Source organism: Halictus rubicundus, chromosome 12 (genome assembly GCF_050948215.1).
Source record: "Halictus rubicundus isolate RS-2024b chromosome 12, iyHalRubi1_principal, whole genome shotgun sequence".
Lineage (NCBI taxonomy): Eukaryota > Metazoa > Arthropoda > Insecta > Hymenoptera > Halictidae > Halictus > Halictus rubicundus.
Window position 1 is genome coordinate 5,156,183 of NC_135160.1, and position 22,217 is coordinate 5,178,399.

General features: G+C 41.8%; 1 protein-coding gene across 4 annotated transcripts in view; it reads right to left on the reverse strand.

Annotated features, from left to right (window-relative positions):
• Window positions 1-776: 776 nt before the first annotated feature.
• Window positions 777-22,217, reverse strand: part of Plx (PTB_TBC1D1_like and TBC domain-containing protein plx) — a 47,839-nt gene continuing 26,398 nt past the window's right edge. For all 4 annotated transcript variants that reach the window (XM_076797954.1, XM_076797953.1, XM_076797951.1 and 1 more), the window contains 14 exons: window positions 8,589-8,735; window positions 7,636-7,818; window positions 7,256-7,558; window positions 6,081-6,285; window positions 5,849-5,965; window positions 5,511-5,727; window positions 5,046-5,363; window positions 4,422-4,708; window positions 4,149-4,310; window positions 3,755-4,071; window positions 3,285-3,537; window positions 3,093-3,211; window positions 2,671-2,895; window positions 777-2,460 (listed from right to left, as the gene is read on the reverse strand). In XM_076797954.1, the coding sequence (XP_076654069.1) occupies window positions 1,540-2,460; window positions 2,671-2,895; window positions 3,093-3,211; window positions 3,285-3,537; window positions 3,755-4,071; window positions 4,149-4,310; window positions 4,422-4,708; window positions 5,046-5,363; window positions 5,511-5,727; window positions 5,849-5,965; window positions 6,081-6,285; window positions 7,256-7,558; window positions 7,636-7,818; window positions 8,589-8,714 (3,753 nt within the window). In that variant the 5' untranslated portion in view covers window positions 8,715-8,735 and the 3' untranslated portion in view covers window positions 777-1,539. The remainder of the gene's footprint in view (window positions 2,461-2,670; window positions 2,896-3,092; window positions 3,212-3,284; window positions 3,538-3,754; window positions 4,072-4,148; window positions 4,311-4,421; window positions 4,709-5,045; window positions 5,364-5,510; window positions 5,728-5,848; window positions 5,966-6,080; window positions 6,286-7,255; window positions 7,559-7,635; window positions 7,819-8,588; window positions 8,736-22,217) is intronic.

Below are 22,217 nucleotides of genomic sequence, written 5' to 3' on the forward strand. Positions count from 1 at the left end.
GTGCAAAAATAGTAATACTTGATTCCCCGAATCAGTGCACAATAGTCTATAAATTATATTTTATAAATACGCGTCTCCCAATTGTACACGGTATAGTTACACGTTCTCTGATGATCGTTTAATAAAAACACCTGCTTTCCCTACCCGCTATTCACAATTCTTGATATTCTTTTTTGGAAAGTTTGGCACTTTTCGCGACGGTTCGCGCAAAAGTAATAGGAACTTTTCTTTTGTTTTTCTTTTCTTTCTTTTAGTTTTAATCGAGACGGTAATATAGTTTCTATTGCGACGCTCGAAGCGTCGAGTTTCGAGGAAAGCTTCCGAACGGCTTCGAAAGGCCGTTCAGAAGTTTGATTGATTTGTTCATTCACACACAGGATGATGAACATTGTTTAGTGCTAACAACGGATAATCGAATTCCTATTATTTTTGCAACAACCTACAGTACACTCTGATGCTCAGTTTAACTTACGGATACGACTCTGTCTGCTGGACTCTAAGAAATTTGGTTCGCAGTAACACATCGATATCATCCATAAATTTGTATATTTTACAAGTTTCTGCTACAAAATCATATTACATAGTTCACTCTAATCATTCGTGTTACTGTCGTTTCAAACAAATTTCTTATAATCGGCAGGTTCATATATATATATATATTCATATAAATGTTCCCTATACTCTCTCCTACTAGTCAGAATGGATATCCACTATGCGAAATAGATAAATATTTTTCATAGGTGCTAACTTATCTCACAGCTTTATTCTAATTTCTCTCTCTCTCTCTCTCTCTCTCTCTCTCTCTCTCTCTCTTTCTCTCTATATATACGTATATTTATATACTAATATCCTCAACTAATCGTATTTTAATATATTATATAAATTGACTCTGTTTCTCTCATTCTCTCTAATCTTCCACACGCAATAAGGTATTAAAATCATTGGTATAAGTATCGTAAAAGGGGAAGTACGGATCCCAGGCGGTTCGGTCGACAATCCGCCCAAGGTAACGTTCGTTAAAAAATGAAAATCGATCATTGTATCAAAAGTGTATGAGTTGTATACAGGGTGGTTCACTTATTCTAACAATTTGAAATACCTCCGTCACTTTTCTCTTTTTCAGTATTGTACAAGAATAAAATCACAGAAACGAATATTACAATCCGCTGTGAGAAAGAGAAGTGCTGGCAACTATACTATTAGGTCAGTGCAAAAGTTGGTGCCCGATTACGTATTAAAATACAAGGACCTAATCTGCTCTGACCTAATAATATTCATCCCGCCTCCTCCAAGTCGAACAACTCCCCTTTACACGGTGTGTGTGTATGTTTGTGTATGTATGTATATGTGTTTGTCTAGCCCGGTTGTTAAAAATAACGAAACTACTCCAAGCGATCAAAATAAATGAAACACTCTGTACGAGAAAGTAACACAGGACGAAACACATTGTACAGTTCGCTGTTAGTTTGTGGGGTATACTTTCCTCAAGGTAGTTACCTTCCAAGGTATCTTCCTTGAACGCAGCATCATCAGTAATTGTTATCTGTTCAGTGTTTCTACGTTCTGGCTTTGAGCGTTCTTGCCGACACCTTCTTCCTGCCCGCTGGGACTTGACAGCCTGGTGGGCTTGATCGACTTCAACTTGGTGGTCCCGCCGTACTTGAAGTTCACGTCGCTGCAAGTGTCCAGAGGGTGCACCGTGCCGGTTAGGTTCGTCACGTCGTCGTCCGTCGTGGCCTCCAGCTTGGTGGTCGGCACTTTCTTCACCGATCCCAACTCGTACGCCGACTTCGACGACTTCAGCTTCATCCTGTTGTTCAACGGCAGCGAGGCCGACTTCTCCAGGTTCACTTGCTCGATCTTCAGGTGGTGATTGTCGATCTGCGCGACCTGCTCGTCGTTCGAGTTCACCGTGTCGGTGATCTGGATGTCTATGTTGACCGTCTTCGGGTCGTTCTCGTCGTTTCGCATAGGTTGATCGATCGAGTATTCGTTCCTCAGGGCGGCCAGTTGCGCCCGTTGCTTTTGTATGTGGTTGTGCGAGTTCGAAAAGAACGAGGACACCCTCTCGAGCTTGGTGGCCAGATTCGGCTGGCTCAACGTCGACTTCAGGGGATACGGCGCGTCGATCGAGTTGTTGTTCTTCAAGAAATTGTGGGACTCCCTTCCGGTGGAGTTGCTCTTGATCATCCCGTATTTGCTGTTGTCCTCGATCACTTTCAGAGGATAGGACCTTCCTGACGTGGTCCTTCGCTTCTCCGCGAGACTCAGCTGCGCTATTATCCGACGAATCTCGCCTGGATATTCTATGTCCGGACGGGTTTCGGATAATTGTTGAATGAAGGCGCCCAACGTGGCGACAGTCACCTCTAGGCTGCGGTTTTGAGACTCCAGTTTGAGGAGAGCCGACTGTTGCATCGAACGGGTCGTTTCCAAACGATGGAAATTGCTCATGGTCATCTGGAAAGGTGGACTCGTTAGTTTTCAACTACTTGATGCAATTTAAGGCAATGGAAAGATTAAAAAGCATCCAATAATGTTGATGTACTATTGCTGACTTAGTAAGATTATTCAGAAAAGAAGTAATATATGATAGTCGCTTTTAATGCTCCGTGAAGCTAGTGTTACAAATATGGCTCTCAGCAGCCAATTAATGTTTTCACAACTCACTTCTAGTTGCTCGTTCAGATGCGTGACCTCCTGCGTCAACTGTTTGTTCAGATGCTTCAACTTCTCCATGTTCTCAATTTGCGGCTTCACCGATATCATTTCTTCTTGCAACACTTGGTACTCTACTCTGTACTCGTTCAGTTGCTTTGTGATTTCTTGGTCGGGATAGAACACACGCTTCATCACACGGTCCAGAATTTCCTTATCCACGGCTGGCACTTGCGTCTACAATCATAGAACAGAACCAAAATAAGGAACCGTAATCGAAACGGAATATTAGCTGGAAAGTTTCGTTCTCCGTAACATTTTTTCTAAAATAAACGTTCTTCGCGAGTGTTTTAACGAGAACCTTTGCAGAACGGTTTCGAACAGTTATTTTTGGAATCCAAGTCCTTCTGTGTTCCCTGAAAATGATTCGTTACCTTCAGATACTCCATGATCTCTTCGAAACTGTCGCAACGGAGCAGCTGATCTTGGTGTTCTTCCAACAACGCCATTGACACCCGGAAAAGCACTTCTGTGCTTTCCAGGAACAGCAAATCTGCGAACACATACGAATGAAACAATTATCTGTACATTCACGAGCGTACTCCGAAATGATGATTTCAATTTACCGAAGACCCTGGTCACGAAACCCAACGGGAATTGACTTGCGAATAGAGTCAGCAACCACGGGGCTGCATACAATGTAGGCGAGACTTCGTGCTTGTCGAAATGGTTGTAAATTGCTGGCAGCCTGTCGTGCAGCAATCTGGACAATTGGTACAGGTACAATTGCAATGCTGCCATGTCTGGCAGATATAATTTCCTTAGACCTCTACGGAACATCAGGTGGCGTAACAGGAAGAATGCTTGGTCCTCCGACATCTGAATAAAAGTAACACAAGATTATTAACTAGTTACTGTTATACAACTCAATTAATTAATCAATTTGAAAATAAATCACTTGAATTGAATACAAAATAAAAATATCTTTTTTAAATGTTTCTTAAAATATTTGAAATAATTCATTATTCGACTTGTTACCTTATTTCAAATAAAATGTGCCCAACCCTGTTCTAGTTTTAGTATGACTAGTACTCACATGCAGCAAGAGAACACCGGCTACAAAACTGAGCCCTTGGCAGTAGCCGACTTCATGATCCAGCAGTGAGTAAGCTTTTAACAAATTAAACAACGCTAATTGTCCAGGCCCTAAGGCTGAACTGAAGTACGGGTGATTTGGGAACGTTCGACCCAGATCGATAAGAATAGCGTGTTGTTGGGACGTAAGCTGTTTCAGGAGCAGATCGTACGGTGTGTTGTAGTTAGGAAAATCGCGTGTGTCTATGGGCGGCTGTTTCAAGCAAAATTGCTCGGCTAGGAATTGCCATACTTCTCCTCGCTTTCCTTTCGGTACGCCTACGCAACGGAAACTTATTATTACAAAACCGCTACTATCGAGTCATTTCATCAAATGAACGATCTCGATCACGTACCCTGTTTTATAGCATGCAATAGCATTTGATTATCACATTTGGTTGAGACTCTTGACTCTTTGCTAACAAGAAGATCCCACACTTCCACTAATTCGCGGGCGCAACTACTGAGCTCGTCGTATTCTAGTTTGATTCTTTTAACAGTCGCTTCCTCTTGACGCACTGGAACAAAAAGTAAATGTTAATTCCCTTGTGCTACGATTTATTTTACGATTACAGTGACTAAAGCTGTTTTGTTTGGAGTTAACACTCCAAGTATTAAGCAAAAATTACCTCTGAGCCTCGCGTTCTCTTTCTCCATTCTAATTAATATCAACTGCTGGTTGATCGCCTTTTTCCACAGATCTCTCAATTCCTGTTTCGTTCTACTCTTCGTAGACGCCTGGGGCGTCTTCATGATATTGATGTTTCCTGGCTTATCATTCTCTTTCTCGTGATCCTTGTTGGGAGTCACTACACGGTTCAATATCGCTTGCCTCCAAGAGCTGTTCGATTGCACCGAGTTGCTACCGTCCGCTTCTGTCGGCGACATTTTTGGCGAATTTCCTACCTTCAGGAAACTGCAAAAGAAAACAGTCGTATACGGTGATACTGATTTGACCAAGAAATAAATTCTTCCGTTATGAGTAGACTGCGGATCTCTATGCGAAATAGGAATTTTCTGTGTCAATTGCAAGATACTGGTCCCTTTTCCTTTTTCAATCGCTATCTTTCTCTATGCTTGGCATATTACAAAGAATTTAGTACCTCTTCTACCTGGAGTAGAAGTTAGTACCTCCTCTTCGCATGGCAGACCAGAAAATGTGATAGTTACGGAGAGAATACTGTACTGTTCTAGATTTTCATGTTTTTCACAAATGCATAGGATCCACAGTCTAGTTAGGAGAGTTGGCGTACATGTCCATCATCGAGCTCTTTGGTCCAGTGTTCACAGTCAATTGCTGTTCCGGGGATACCCTCAGCGACCTCGGTCTGCTGGAGTCCGGCGATATGTCGACTATCGACGGCTGTCGCGAAATCTCTGGGCTTTGGCTACCACTTTTTATCACAGTGTTGAGGTGGCTCGAATCCTTCAAATGCGAGACGAGACCGAGGTCGTCCCGCGAGCCCTTCCTCTTCATCAGGTTATCAAAACTATTTGTAAGCGATCGCTTCGCTTTCATGAATATTGTGCTTCCGACGCCCACGCTTAAGTACTGATTCAGAAACTCGCTCCTGAAACACGTCATACGCTCTGAATAATCTTTTTTCCTTTTTTTTTTTTAATCAACAATCACACAATCTCGGGCTTCCCTAACGATATTCACGATGATGGTATGGAAACGAGATCTCTCGGGAGGAAGAGAAATATAATAATCGTACCTATTCTCGGCCGTATCGTGAACATGCCTGGCCTGTTTCGTCTCGCAGTGAACGCGCAGCAGCCTCATTAAAAACTGATTTTGCTCGCGCAACGATGTCCCCGTGCCGCCAGCGGACTCGGCGCTTTTGTACTTGTTGACTACCATTTCCTGCTCGTCCTCCGGCAACAATTCCATCCGCGAGAAAATTATGCTCTGAGTCCTCCTGTCGTTCTGTCCTGCAAAACCCGAACGGAGACGCACGCGAGCTCATTAGACCCAGACCGGGGCAATTTTCTTTCTGATCGTTAAGAAAAAAAAAAAAAAAAAAGAAAAAATCCACCTGTTCTCGCAAATTACCTTCGATCTCCTGGCATAACTTGCTATACCAATACATGGGGCAGTGCTCGCACGAAAACACCGAGTACCTTTCCTTTCTGGGAACCTCGCACGAGCCGACGAACGCTTGCGAAATCGCTGTGTGGAAAAAGAGACAGAAACGAAAAATTTAGTTGACGCCGGTGTCGATTCTTGGAAATTGCTATACACACAACTAGTCTAATTGAATCTGTCGCAGAGGTTGTTCACGTACCAGCGACAAGGTCGTCCGCCACCGATTCCGACTGGCACTTGAACACATAGCCGATGAAACACTCTATGCTGCTCTCCTTGCAAATGAAACCGAAGTGCTCGGGGTTCTTGATACCGTGCACGCAACTCGCCACGTCCCGCAGCTGCTTGTGGAGGAGTACCTGCTTCCTGTCCGGGCTGATCAATCGCAAATCATGTCGGCCTACCTGAAAGCCAACGTCTGATCAGGTCACTTTTCCATAGGACATTTCTACCAGCTTCAAAAGAATTTACAGAGAGATACAGTTAACACGTTGACTGCCATGTCACCCATATGTGGGTGACGGAATTATTTGTCCAGGTTTTAAAATGAATTTTTACGTTGATATATTCATCGTACTAACTTTAATTAGGGCCCGTAAAATGCAAGGAAGTTTGAGGACTACTCAATGTCATGCATTTAATTTTTTTCAATTTTTATTTCATTAAATCACTTACTTTGATTTTATGGAATTTTTGAGGTTTCTAGTTTGGCAGTCAGTGTTAAATATACTATTACTATTATTTACTGTTACTCTAATACAGTTTTGTTTCGATATAAGGCAAAGGCTCGTTCTCAAGCTTTGTTCTCAAGAGGGTCGAGACAGAAGACACACTGAATGAGCGAGAGGCGGGAGTTAGTATAGACCATAAGGTATCGCGACGAGCAGCGAAATCTTTCCTTGGAAAAGAATATGACGTACCCTCTCGTTCTGGCGTTAAGCGAGGTCGACCGAACAACAAAAGTAGAAGAGGGGATAGCGATTTCCTTATTTCGAAACAAGACTGCGCTATCAAGGATTATACAGACTGACGTTTTACACTAAACTATTTGCCAACCGTACAATATTTCCAGCAGAATTTCATTTATTTCAACATCCGATGGTAGCAAACGTTCTTTAACTTACAACATCGAGTCAAATTTATATTTATATTCTCGAATGGATCTTTTTCGAAATTTTGAAAGTCCGACCCGATATTATATCGCGGGGGGTTAACAGTTAGTGTTCGACTGAGAAAAGGCTTTAGGTTCAGCCAGATAAGCGACGAACGTATCAAATAATTCGTTGTGACTTCGTAGAACCTTTGAGGCTGATGGATTAACATCCAAAGCGTTAGCTCGACACTCTTCGTGGTTTTCGAACACGACTGTCCCACCTGGAAGAGCATGGTGCGGTTGTGCTCGTCGGCGGCCTTTATGGAATCCCTCCTAGGATTCAAAACACTGCCGGTGGACGACGCCCGGTTGCGCATAACTTCTGGCAGCTGCATGGAATTGTTGTTAACGACGTCCCGGTTCTCCTCGCGCTCGTCTTTCTCCACGAGGATGGCATTCTGCAGCTTCGGGAAGACTTCCACGGAACCGGTCAGCGTCGACGGCACTCCCAGCGGATTGATCTGTGATATGATGCCGCTTCCAGAGACGTTCTCTATGCTTCCCGTCTCGCTGGCGCTGGATTCCTGAAGAGCAACACACTCGTTATTCGTACCCAAGCAACCGCGGCGCGTATTCGGCGGAAATTCTCGGTGCGACTTACCGTGCTGTTTCTCCTGTTATTGGAAGACGTTAGGATTGATTGACGCTGGTACTCCGCGAGAAGATTACTCGCCGACGATCTCGATTTCTCGAGACCGTGAACGCGAAACCGTACCAGTGCATCGTCGATGAAGGCCTCGGACACCTTCGGATGCGATACCTTGATTTTCCCGACGTAAAGTACCTGGAAATTAACAAGAAAATCTGTTAGCATGCACCTGGACAGTTTGGGAACAATCGTATCAGCGCGAATACAAATATTAAAATTATATAAAATGTATTAAAGAATGAATTACAATAAATCGTGAATATAATAATATATTGTATAATTATTATATAAAGTTGTATTCAAAATGATTATTTTATTCAACGTCTTCACAGTTTTGTACTTCATCTGTTCATTTTTCGTCATAAATGCAGTCGATTATTAACGATTGTAGAAAGTTTATAGAAGCCACAGGATGATAGTGATGGGGGAATGACCGTGAACAGACTACTCACGAAGACACAACAGGTACTATATAATTATTATATAAAATTGTATTTAAAATTATTATTTTATTCAACGTCTTCACAGTTTTGTACATCATCTGTTGATTTTTCGTCATAAATGCAGTCGATTATTGACGATTGTAGAAAGTTTATAGAAGCCACAGGATGATAGTGGTGGGGGAATGACCTTGATCAGATTACTCACGAAGACGCAACAGTATCGGGTATGCTTCCTCGCGTGATTTTTATGAACAATAAACTAGTTTTCTATAGAACTTTGACGAATTTGGTAATTGTCTGCTACTCGGTAATTGTCCCCTAGGCAACTAAATAAAATAGACTTCCCTTAGTTTCCAACTACCCTTCATGATTTAAGATAACTTGCGGTAGCCATTGAAAAGTTATTGGTATATTATTATTGGCGTTTGAAGTTATGCATAGATTTGTAAAAGCTGAAGTTACCTCAAAGAAATGGGAAGAACTAGGCGATATGTCAGCACCTAAGGACGTCAAGCTGGCCGCGCTGCTCTGCGACCGTTGAGGTACTTCCCTGCCTTCAAATCGGGACGAGGCTGAGTGTTCCTTCATGTCTCTTAGGAATTGCTGAACCTGCGAACAGACAAAGGATCGTTGAATCGCGATCCGGTGTGAAACGGGTCGTTACGGTATTAACGTAGCCAGGAATTATTACTCGTCACGCGACCAAAAGCAATAATTACGCGCGTAATTTTCGCGTATGTCATCGCAATCGTTGCGGCCATCTATGTGTGCCACTCGTTTAATAACACTGTACTTTGTAACGTAACCATTTATTATTTTATTTAAAAAAAGTCCTCCAAGCTCGAACCTCGCTCCCGTTAAAGGGTGTTTCCGTGGCCTTGATCAATTACATTCCTTAGCGGAATAGTCGTGCAGGTGTGCGAACAGTCGAGCTCCGCAATTTTTTAACGAATACTCTCGTTATTCGTACGAGCTCATTACCGCGAATTTATTATACAGTCGCAAAAATGAATAGAAGTATTCAATGGTATTTTTATATTATTTTCGACTATCCAGAATGATTGAAAGGGGGGAGAGGTTTTAATTGACTTGGACAATTTTTATTTTGCGATGGAGATCCGCAGTATATTTGTTACGAAGAGATAATATTATTATTAGACTGCCGATTTTATGACAAAAATGAGTAGGTGTAATTTGGAACAGTAAGAACATAAGAAGAATTTAAAGATACTTTTATATTGTTTTCAATCTACCAAACATAGTGAAAAAGAAATTAAATTTTCATTTCACCCCAGTTTGTTGCAATTCAGATTGAAAGTTTTTATTTTGCATAAAGATCCGCAGTCTAATTATTGTATATAATTTGCCGCTCCTATAACACGGTTAATTTCGTCCGCGTTGAATCCGTGTTAAACTAAATGTAGAATTGATAGAACTTAGAGGATGCAGAGGGTTGTACGAAGATTTCAAATTTATTTATTATTATTTTTTAATTTTAGAAATTTTTCATCGAAACCCGTATTTTCAGAATATCGTGTTGTATCGAAACCGTGTCTTCAGAGTAGCGTGTTACATTAAAACCGTGTTATAACAGCGTATATCTTAGAGCATGACAAATATTTATCCATAAATTTGTACGTATTCGTAAAGAATTTGTATAAATATTATTATCCGAGGGACAGATCTCTTGATTTATATAATTACAGAAGGCGCGAACGTGGCCGTCTGTGAATCAAACGATATATACTTTCGAAACGATAACTCGTCCTCGAAATAATCCAGGATGCAGCATCTCGACTGTTAACTGCACCATTAATATACAAAACCGATTTCGCAAGGAAACGTGCACCAAACGTGGCTCATGGCCGTGGAGACCAAAATAAATCTCATTTCGAGAGCACTCGCCGACCGCATGGTTCCCTCTCCTATATTCCTCCAACTATATTTTCGTTTCTTCGTACCATTTCGTCAATTGAATCATTCTCAAGTTCAATATCCGTGAACGCTTCTTCCCGATTCGTTTCATTCTCTCAAAACCGCCCCTGCGAGTGCCGCCATCTGTCTTTACGAGCCATTCGTATTTATTATTCTAACCCTTTGCACTCCGGAATTTTGCAAACACCTGTTAAATGTCAGCGGCGACAAAGCTGGGCAAAGGGTTAACCCTCGGACTCCTACGACTTCTAGCCGGCCTATGCCCGAGTCATTTCTGACCCACGCCCACATATCACTACAGCTTTCCTTGGCGGTCACTCGAGCTTATCCCCACCGCTGCGAATGATTCCGGTATAGTGTACGGAGGGTTAAACCTCGCTTTGTTTTTATTGTCAGACTGTAATCAAATGAAACAGATCTTTTAAATTATTAACGTTGTAGTAAGCTTTTTGTAGGTGATCGTTCTACTTATTCAGAAACAATGACTTGAAGTTGAGACACCTTGGCCATTCTATTAGGGGTACCCATAAGTAATCAATTATATGCAAAGAATTTGTTTTTCCTTTAATTCTGTACCGATCGTTGAAGAGGAAACACGTATTCTTTTAGAGTTTTCGGTAAAGCAGCCTGTGTTCAAAATATTCTAAAAAGTATAATTTTTTTTTACAACCCTGTAATAAAATGGCGGCGTCCGTACCTTCCGAGGATCATATTCGTCATTGCATACTTTTTCATTTTCATGCGGGATTTAATGCAACGGTAACGGCAAAGAAAATTTGCGATGTTTATGGAGATGTATTGAAGGTCAACAAGTGTCAACGTTGGTTCAGAAGGTTTGCTGCTGGTGATTATGATCTCTCTGACAGGCCTCGAAGTGGACGACCAGTTGAATTTGATAATGACACCCTAAAATCTCTACTGGAAGCTGATCCGAAATTAAGTATACAAGAATTATCGAGAAGCCTTGGGTCCATATGGTCAACTATACAAAGGCACCTACGCGAAATGGGAAAGGCATATAGGCAAGGAATATGTGTACCGCATCAATTATCTGAGACCAACAAGAATATTCGCCGATCAATTTGCACTTCATTGCTATCCAGATTTCTTAAAGATCCATTTCTTAGCAGAATCGTTACCGGAGGTGAAAAATGGATTCTTTATGATAACGTAAAGCGTTCCAAGCAATGGCTTTCTGCAAATCAAACCGCAATATCAACCCCTAAACCCAGCTTATCACTTAGAAAGGTGTTACTGTGCATTTGGTGGGACTGTCGTGGCATAATTCACTTTGAGTTGTTGAAACCTGGAGAAACAGTTACTGCTGAGTTGTATTGTCAGAAATTACAACGGCTGTATGCAGAACTATTGAAAAAGAGGGCATCTTTAGTCCACAGAAAAGGTGTAATACTGAAACTCACTCAGGAAAAAATCAAAGAATTGCAATGGGAAGTTTTACCGCACTCCCCGTACTCACCGGATATTGCTCCCTCTGACTCTCGACCCTCTGATTTAAGAAATAAAACATTCACTTCTGTAGAAGATGTAAGGAAGCAGCTTGAGTCATATTTTGCTTCACGAACCCTGGATTTCTCTAAGAGGGGGATTGAAAATTTGCAGGAAAGATGGCAAACTGTCTCTGATAATGATGGAGATTATATAATAAATAAAGAAATAAAAACTTGATTACTTATGGACCCCCCCTAATATAAATGAAAATGTAATACACTGTGCCTATAGTTTTTAATCGAATCGTTTCATCAGAATGGTGTTAGAACAGCGAGAATGATCGAGATCTGCTTGATTAGCAAAAACCAAGGTAACAGCACCGTCTCAAACAGTGCAAGAAGATGGCGAAATTCTAAATGAAGAAATTCTAAGTGAAGAAAGCAACTCCACCGCTCGCAGCGGCCGTACCGAATCGGAGCCATCCGGTTCTCGAATTTTTTTATTGGATCCCGCTAAGAGGAGGAGGCCGGACCAAGTTACACCGATTTACATACAAACTATTTCACGTGAAACAGGCGGTTTCGTGTCGTCGAACGGTACCCAGGTGTCCCGAAGCGTGACGACATCGGGAAGACGCGCGCGTGGTACACGTCCAGACACGAGAAAAATAGAATAACAAGGCACGAGAACCTAAAAGGAAACGAAGGGCAACCCGCAGTGTCCATCGAATCGAAGACACCGGGGGTGGGGGGGACTCGCCGATCGATCTTCGCATGAACGTTCCCGTCGTCGCAATAGCGTTAAGAGCAAACAATTTATTATGCAAACCGCGTCGGGGCTCGATTGCGCGATACCAGATACGATCGGAAATGATCACGTCGGATATGGTTTGATGGGATCGATCAGGAAACGATTTGTATCAATGAGAAAAACATTCTATCGATCTACGGTTGTCAGGCTTTCCGACTTTGACGAACTGATTTACTTTGTGCACAGCAGAAAATAGCATCTCGTATGACTACTATATCATGCGAGTGAAGATAGAAGTCGGTGACCTTGCAACGACGATCTTCGCGAATGTAACAGATTACTAGAATATCTATTTTCTTGCCTCGGCCATTTTTTATTCGAAACTGTCGGGAAAGCTAGCTATTGCTCATGTTTAAAATTGATGGATTTATGTGGATCTTCTGCATTGCGGATTTTATGCATAATTTATGACAATAGCGAGTAGGATGTATACGAAATGGAGTGAAACGTTGTGATGTTGTATCATTTTCAAATTGCTAAAATTATTTTCAGCTTGACGCAGACAATTTTTATTTTATTTCACTGTTGCATTATTTTCAGTCACTCAAATTATTTCAAAAAGAAATTGGTCGCTACGTAGCTCCTGTACTCTGTGAAGAATGCAGACAATTTTTATTTTATTCAACTGTTGCATTATTTTCAGTCACTCAAATTATTTAAAAAAGAAATTGGTCGCTACGTAGCTCCTGTACTCTGTGACGAATGCAGACAATTTTTATTTTATTTAACTGTTGCATTATTTTCAGTCACTCAAATTATTTAAAAAAGAAATTGGTCGCTAAGTAGCTCCTGTACTCTGTAACGAATGCAGACAATTTTTATTTTATTTAACTGTTGCATTATTTTCAGTCACTCAAATTATTTAAAAAAGAAATTGGTCGCTAAGTAGCTCCTGTACTCTGTAACGAATGCAGACAATTTTTATTTTATTTAACTGTTGCATTATTTTCAGTCACTCAAATTATTTAAAAAAGAAATTGGTCGCTACGTAGCTTCTGTACTCTGTGACGAATGCAGACAATTTTTATTTTACTTAACTGTTGCATTATTTTCAGTCACTCAAATTATTTCAAAAAGAAATTGGTCGCTACGTAGCTCCTGTACTCTGTGAAGAATGCAGACAATTTTTATTTTATTCAACTGTTGCATTATTTTCAGTCACTCAAATTATTTAAAAAAGAAATTGTTGTCTACGTAGCTCCTGTACTCTGAATGCAGACAATTTTTATTTTGCATTATGATTCGCAGTCGGGTCATCTAGGGTCGTGTAAAATGAGCTGATCGGCGGTATTGTGTAGTGTATTGGAGACAAAGAAATTCGCTGCTTCTTGTGAGCTGCGAGGCAGTGAATTTGGCAAAGTTGGATTGCTAAAAAAACGCCGAGCGTGTCTCGGTAGCTGCTGACACAGAAAGCAGATCGGCACAAAGCGGTGGGGCTTCCTTCATCCAATTACCAGACAAGCTTTCGTTTTATTATCCGGCCGGCCCTTCTTCTTCGCCCTGGAAAATATGTATGTACGACTGACACTCGATCCGCAAACAGGAACACCGATACCACGGTGACTTTTAACGCGCCACGTTTCACCGAGATTACGTCGTTTTACCATTTTCCAGTCGCCGCGAAAACAGAAGAACAAGAGAAACAAGAAAAAAAAAATGGCGGAAAGAAGTCGTCGAAGAGCAGCACGATCGTTTCAGATATAATGAACCTTGTTTGAATTGCAAAATTGCAACTCTTTACATATTTCACAGAGGTCAATTTTTTCCTCCCTGACCAGCAACTCGATCCAGTAAATCGCTCGGTAATTTATACAATTATTACCGTACCTAAAAACAAGTTGGTCTCTGTGGAACACGTTGCAATCTTCAATCTGCATTATGCCTTGTGTACTATGTTTGTATGTATGTATGCATGTATAGTGGTGCTCGATAAATCGTATTCGTTTTTAGTGAAATGATCGTGTGCTCTTAGTCTAAAAATAAATGCGGAGAGTCCGACGATTAATTCATTGCGCCGGGGATATCCAGTGTGAAGAATCATTTCCAGAATAATTTGTTGCAGTCATCGCCGTTAACTTGTCAAGCGCATTTACCGCGCGCAGCTCCGCGTTATAAATTTCACGCAGGTGCTGCTCTGCAATAAAGTGCTTAAATTTCACTGCTTTCTTTTTTTTTTTGTAACAATCCTAACAACAGATTGGTCAAATTTCCCTGATTAAAATGAGACCACCATACAATTTACATTCTATTCAATCATTTAATCCATGATACAGTGGAACCTCTATTATCCGAACTAAACATTAAATCTTTAATAAATGGAACAATAAATTGTGTATATCGCTTTCGAACTCTAGAATTGCTAATGGAAAATTCAGGTATAATCGATTCGAATAATCGAGGTTGTATCGTGGATGAAACAATTAAATCCGAACTGTATCGCGCGCGGTGTCATTTTAATCAGAAAAATGCCACCAATCTGTAGGTAGAAGTTTCATAAATAAATAACTCACAGCAAAAAAGTTTCCTCACTGAATCATATCACTTTTCCCGATGATCGAACTTCTGGGCCTCTCGAGGGATCCACACCCCCCACCGCCACAGTCGTGGGTACAATAAATTTTTCCGAGACATCGCGCACGTTCGCATAAACAGAGGCGTCGCTGTGCTTCTTCGAATTTGATTTGCAGGACCGCTATAAATATCGGTCGGAAGATTCGCGGCAAGGTCTCTGGCCAGCAGGCGTTCGCGTGCCGCTTCTCTCTTCTGGTTTCTCCGTTTGTTCTCGACGTGGCTCGTGTCTCGTCCAATTGATCATCGTGCAATTCAAGGTATACGCGTGATCATCGACGAGCCCGTGACGCGGAGCAGATTGAATTCACGTGGGAAATTAAATGGAACGTCGCGGCGGCCGACCCTGATGATCCTCCGCCGTTCCATCGGGTTACAGTTAAGTGGAAACGCCCGGGATCCCGGTGGCTGTTTCGCAAGAACCCGCGATCCAGAACCAAGGACGCTCGCGTGATCGACGATCGTGAGAAAAGCCCGTCGGAGAAATCGTTTCCGTCCGGCTTTTCCGACGCGCTTCACGGCCAAGAATTAATTGCGGGCCGAGAAGCCTCGCGTCGCACCCTCGATGAAATTCCGAGACGAAACCAGAAGACTCCTTAGATTCGCGATAAGGTAGAGCGACCAGGTTACCGACAAAAATACGCGAAAAATGGTTTTACGTGCCCCAAATTTTCGTCATTATATGAGAATATTTTTCGCTGGGAAAGGGCTCGGAAGAGAAAGGTTCAATCTAGCGCGCGTTCGTCATGAGCTGCCGAGATTATGCAGATATTTGGTAATATAAGCGTTAGAAGTAGGCCAAAAATTGACGATATGCGTGCCGTGGAATCCATTTTTACGCCATTGGACGAGTTTTCTGGATGAAATCGAGAGCAGCACTAGAAAATATCTCCAGCTACAAATTCAGCTATATTCTGCCTTGATTCTCTGCGAAGTAAAGCCAAAAACTTGAAACGCGTTTCTGGCAAGTCAGAATTTATAATATCGATAATACAAAATTGTGACAAGTTTAGTCACAGACTTAAGGCCCGTCGGATCGAGACCAAGACGGATCTTAAGTCAGTGGCTGAAGGCTGTGAACGGAAATTATACAGCAGTTACCCTATCTGCTGACTCTGCAAAAGTCACGTGACTACCCTTGGCTCTAAACGCGGACAGGGCGCGGCGACGACGTACTCCGCGCATTTTGCAAAATTCACCGGGCCGCGTTTCCATCGGAATTTATCGCGACTTTTATTGTGCCGCGCGTCGCGCGACAAGAAATTGACTCGACGCCACCGACCCTCGGAAATAATAAGATTGTCCAACGTTCGAAGTGTGAAGACTGCAAACAATTTTGGCGTGAAAAATTAATGTGTCATTTTAATCAGAAACATGCCACAAACAAGTTGGTGTAAGTCCCATAAAAAAATAAAGAGGTGCTGTAATTGGATTAAGTAGCGGTTCACACCGATATCGGATTATGCGCCATGTTTACTCTCGCGAAGTATGCTTCCCAGTGGAGGGGAGCTGACTAAGATCGTGCAGCTCCGTTCGGCTTAGATCAACACTTTACTGCAGTCAGCTTTGTCGCGTTCCTTCTGTAACTTGTTAAATCTTTTCATAAGGAAGACTCGATTATTGCTCGAGGTTGCTAAAATAATTTGGTTGTTTCAGGAATGTTTGGATCGTTAACCCGTTCGTGAATCAAATCGCCACCATCGTTCGCGGAGGGCGTTTACTCCACAATTTCTTATCAGATCTTGTCGCACGGTTGAAGTGCAGGGTGAGGCACCTAAATGGGAACACCTGAATATCTCGGTTATTTATGGTCGTGCCAAGAGACACAGAAGATCGTTGTACACTGTTTTAACTTCTAGCTGGTCAACTGGTCTGTGATTTTAACCCTAATTCCTTCATTTTTTAAAAGTATTTTATTCAAAGAAATTTAATGTAGATGCTAAAAAGAGCAAATAACGCTGCTAAAAGTTTATTCTCCCTGTAGTAAGCATAATAATATTGTTTGTTTTTTTAAAACATCCTGGGCTAGTAGAGGCATTCTATTGAACCGTTCGAGGATTAAGGATCACGCAATGGTTGTTCGCCTACTCATTTCTTTTTATTACATTCCAAGGTTGTCCCCGTTTCTTTTAAAAATAGTTGCATTATTTCCTAAGCGTTTATCGATGCTGCTTATCATTCTGTATAAATAGATACAACTAATATAGATCCATTTATACATATTGCAATTGACTGGATTGCAGTGTTAGGCGAAAGCTTACTTACCGAGTAATTGAGAATTTCTATTAATGTACACCGATTACTAAGAAACCCCCCGATAGAACTATTGTGTATTTTTTAATACAAAGTACGCATTAAAAATGGTACAATTACAATTAGAGTATATTAATGACCTCGAAATTGAAATAACCTTGAAATTTCGCAGGGAAGAATAACCTTGAGTGAAAGTATGTCCCGCTGTTACACGCATATCACATAATTATAACAATAATCCGCGTTCAGTGCGATTAATGCACTAAGAACGCTGTGATATCAACAATGGCCTACCAATAACCTTGAAATTTCGCAAGAAAAAATGACCTTGAGCAAAGACCGATCTCCTGCAGTTGCATCTGTCCCTTAAAATACACAGTGTCTTTGCCCCGAACAGTCTCGGTCCACAAATAACATAGTTATTTAGGTGTTCCCATTCGGTTGCCACAGCCTGCACACCAAACGACGGGAAGGTGGTATTAAAAAAAAATTGTCCTAATCGCGTGGATCAACGATAGAACAGTGTTTAAGGGCAAGCAACTGTCGCCCCTGGCTGGTTCTTATCGGTTATTAATATTTCTATCGCGTGTGCGGGCACGCTTCTCGCTAATACCGTGTACACTGCGAAATTATTTTTAGGAAAGTTGTCGTGACTGAATCTGGAAAAAGAATAATCGAGCACGCCACGAGTGGGGATAATTATTTCATCCTGACCGGCTCCCCTTAATTACAATGTTTCATTGGTAAGCGCGCGCGCGCGTGTTTATAATTACGTAAATGTACCGCGTGACAGGTAACGACGTATTAATTATTAATGAACGAAGATTTAATGGAAACTGTGTCGGTTGCGATCGCAGTCACCTTCGCCCATAACAATCGGCGTGGGCCCATTTGTTGTTTCTGTTTTTTTCTTCTTCTTCTTCTTTGTACAATTGTTAATTGACGTTGAAGTCGACACGAGCGTATGAACGTTCGAGGAATTACAAGTTGCAATTTTCGCGAGTAACATACTTTCGCGACGCGGTAGACGAGAATACAAAATGACTGCCAGGCGTCATTTACATTTGTCATAGTTATTGCCGGACGCTGTAGATCTTTATGCAAAGGGAAAATGTTCTGCAACGACTTGCAGGAGGGAGGAGTTCAATCGAAAGTGACGTCATCTCTTTAATAAATTAAATCTGCATTTTACTTAATTAAAAATTCCAGAGCCGCGTTCCTCGTGATTATTGCCGTGCCATTTTCTACCGAGCATCATTTACCTATGTTTCTTACAGAATAACTGCACTTACTTTTACCTATATAGTTATTACGCTGTAGGTAAATTTTTCGTACAACTTTATCTACTAGATAATATTTAATTGTTCCTTTAAAAACACTTCCAACGTCCCCGTCCCCACTGTTTAATATTTCACCTAGCCGTTTTCAACAATAATGCAAACACGTGACGTACAATTCCGTGTGTATATAGAAACAGTCGGTGACGGTCACCGGTGACCGGCGCCGCGGATCTACACCTTATCGATAATAACAGTTCTGCGTTCGAATGCTAGAGAGTCTCGAAGACAAAACAAACATTCTACGATGCATTTGTCATGCGCAGCGTATAATTACACATTGTGACAGGGAAAAAATACCTTGGAGATAGTGAATGAACTAAGGAAGCTCGCGGTAGTTCCACTGTCAAGCAGCTGCTTCGAATATAACGGGAATCGGTAATAACACGAGCGTTTAGCTCGTCGTGAGATCGTGATATTTAAATAACGCGAGTGAAAGCTCCGGTATTCGGGGAAGCAATAGGAACGACAAGCTGTCTGCATATAATTAGATGAGTTGGCTGCTGCGCGCGACCCCGGACGAATTCGTCTAGAACGTTCGCCCAGTGCAGAATCGCGATCGAAATTTTCTGCGTTAACATTGCATTTTTCGCGAGTGGTCCGCGCAAAAACAACGACAGCAATGTATACAAGGTGTTCCAAAAATGTACCTCCTTAAAAGAGGCCATTCCCGAGGTCATTTGCCGTAACTTTTTCCTTTACGAAAATGTTCTCCGCGGCTTCGTTAACGAGTTATTAACGAAAAACGCGGACCAATCAGAGCGCGGCTACAGTAGACGGATTCCGGCTCCGCCAATGCTGACGCCAATGTGCGGTACGCCCGCGCTCCACTGCCACCAATCAGAGCACAGGTCCTGCTGAGCGAGGCATTGGCAGTGGTCGAGCCGGAATCCGTCTATAATAGCCGCGCTCTGATTGGTCCGTGTTTTTCGCTAATAACTCCTTAACGAAGCCGCCGGGAACATTTTCGCAAAGGAAAAAGTTATTTCAAATGACCTCAGGAATCACCCACTTCAAGAAATTGCAACATTTTTGTGACAGAGTTGTACATATTTGTGAAAAACTTGTCCCCATCACCGAGGGAAGTACCTTTTAAACAAACCAGAAGCCGGTTGAGTGGCACAACATTAATTTAACGATAGAACTTTTTTGTTCCGAGCTATTACTTTGGGAAAGATTTACTAACGTTGGGCGAAGTTTTTCTGATTTGACAATGGTTTCGTGAGAGGATTACTGGGAACAAAAGAGTTTTCGTGAAATGAATAGAATATGTGCACGCTACTTTCGGAAGTTTTCGCATATATCATGGCGTTACCCATGCATGAAAACCAGCGAAATAAACGCGACGCGGGGAGCAAATGAAAACTCGGCACAGGTTTATTTACGACTCCCGGGTGTCGCCGGGGATCAATTATGCTAATCGGCATAGGTGGTCGCGCAGACACGCGCGTCGCATTCTTCGGGATTTCAATGGAAACTGTGTCAGTCGGAATCAAAGACCTTTGGCGATCGTAGCCGGTCGTGTGTTCCCTTTTTTCTCCCCACCACGTGCAATCAAATCGAACACGGAGAGTCACCGAGCAATTAGTGTTTCATTATGCTCGAACACCTTTCGCGCATGGCAACCAGCTTCTCGTTTTTCATACCGAAGCCAATAAGAACAGCTCGGACGAACTTCATTCTTGTGTGCGAACACATTCGTTACATGATTAATTTCAAACTATCAGCTTGTTTCAAAAAGTTCTCAAAAAGTAAACGTTTCATTACTATTTAAGTTTTTTTTTTTCATTTTTTTCACTTAGTTCATCCTGCTGTTTGCTTGTTTAACATGTCAATAACTGGGTACCCACTTTCAATTTCTTTTGAAAACTGTTTTAATGCTTTTTGTTGACCACCAGCGAGATTATTGTAGATTTTACATGGTGTGCACGGTTTAATGAATTATGCTCTATTTTTCCTGTTCGGCTGAACAAAAAATTACGAAAAAATTCAGGAATATTCTTCCTAATAGTACACATGACAGTGAATTATTTCAGAATTTTTTGTTGCAAAATCGATTTTTGAAAAAATCCGGAAGCATAAAATTGCCGATTTTATATTGACGTTTTCACAGTACCACGTTTATAATATTATGTTAGTTGTGTCTCATCGTGATTATAAAGGTGTATTTCTTTCAGATTTTTCGGATTGCGGGAAAATGTTGCAAAAATTGGAAATCTCTAACAATTCGAAGAAAATTCATATTTCCTATTGAAGTTTCGGAGACATCAGTTTTTTCGCATCGTTGCAATTTTCGGGACTGATATGAGACTATGCAAATAGTAGAACTCCAACAGGATCGGAAAGTTCGCGAAAATACAGCTCGGGGAAAATTCCGCTGCAAAGTGCGAAACGGAAGAGGAACGCAGCGGATTACGTGACCGAAATAGCATCATCGACGCCGAAAACAAACAGAGGAGTTGGGTAAATCGATGGGTAAAAAACAGTTGCGTCTTATTGCCGACATACAGCCGCAGAGACGACTATAACAATCACGGGTAGTATGGTTACGCGCGTTCGACGGTCTCCTCGTCGCGCGACTCGCTATGGCAGACTATGGCTGGCTGAAGCCACTGCGCGACTCGTTTCGCGTGCAAGAGGCGCGCGTGAATTTTTCTCTATCGGTTCCCGATGCACTCCGGGAATTCGAGGAACACCGTGCAATCGCGAATGCAACGGCCACTATACGTGATCGAAATGTTATAACTTCGCGAGAGCCGGCAATATCCCCTTGCTGCAGCACGAACACGCAGCGCTTACTTTCGCCGATCGTTCGAAACGCTGACGCTTGGGTCGTCGGGTCCGTTCTGACCCGGAATTTCAAAAGTGGTCATCCAACAGTAAATTAACAAGTCCCCGATTTTTTCTTTTACAATTCGTGGAATTGTCAAAATGTTTTCGCGAGAAACTTCTGCTCAGACTTTTCCAGGTAAAGTAGTATTTTTATTTTTTAACAGTCAGTTTAAATTATTAACTATTTATATTCAGCTCGATAAGAGGATCGACACGAAGAAGCGTGACTAGAAATATATAAACGAAAATTGATACGATTAGAATGGTAATGGCTGCCATAAATTCGTCGAGAGTGTCTGCCGTTTAATTAAAGATGAAGACGGGCATCTTTTTCTGCAGAAGTTATTAGAACGTGAAATTGCTAATGAATTATTTATACCTTTAATCGCCAACGTAATAGTCGACAACGCATAAAAATGTTCGCATTGTTGTCATGAGGCGTCGTATTTGGTTTGCTAACTAGAGTGAAAGATGAGAGGGTACAAGATAAACAATAGCAACAGCTAAAACTTGGAACGCGAAATGGTAATCGAACAATACCCGGAGCGGAGAATGTAATGCACGAATGTGGAATGCGAAGGAGCGGATCCTCGCCAGGTAGCCTTCGAGCAACCACGCTAAATAACATTTGTATTTTCCTGTTTATTACGCAACCGCCGAGTTTTCCTCGAGCCGTTATTAAGAGTTCTCCCGTGGCCATTATGAAAAAGCACAAGCGTTGACGATAAAGAAGAATGGTTCGACAGGGCAGATTTTTATTTCTTTTTGTTTACAACGTTCGAAGTTCGACCCGACTGGGTCTCCATTCTTTTCTTTCTTGTTAGCAACATTTTCTTTCGGGGAATGCGTTATTTCGCTTGTGCCACATTTTTAGGTATCGAGTCTCGAACGGTGTTAAGAAAAGTAT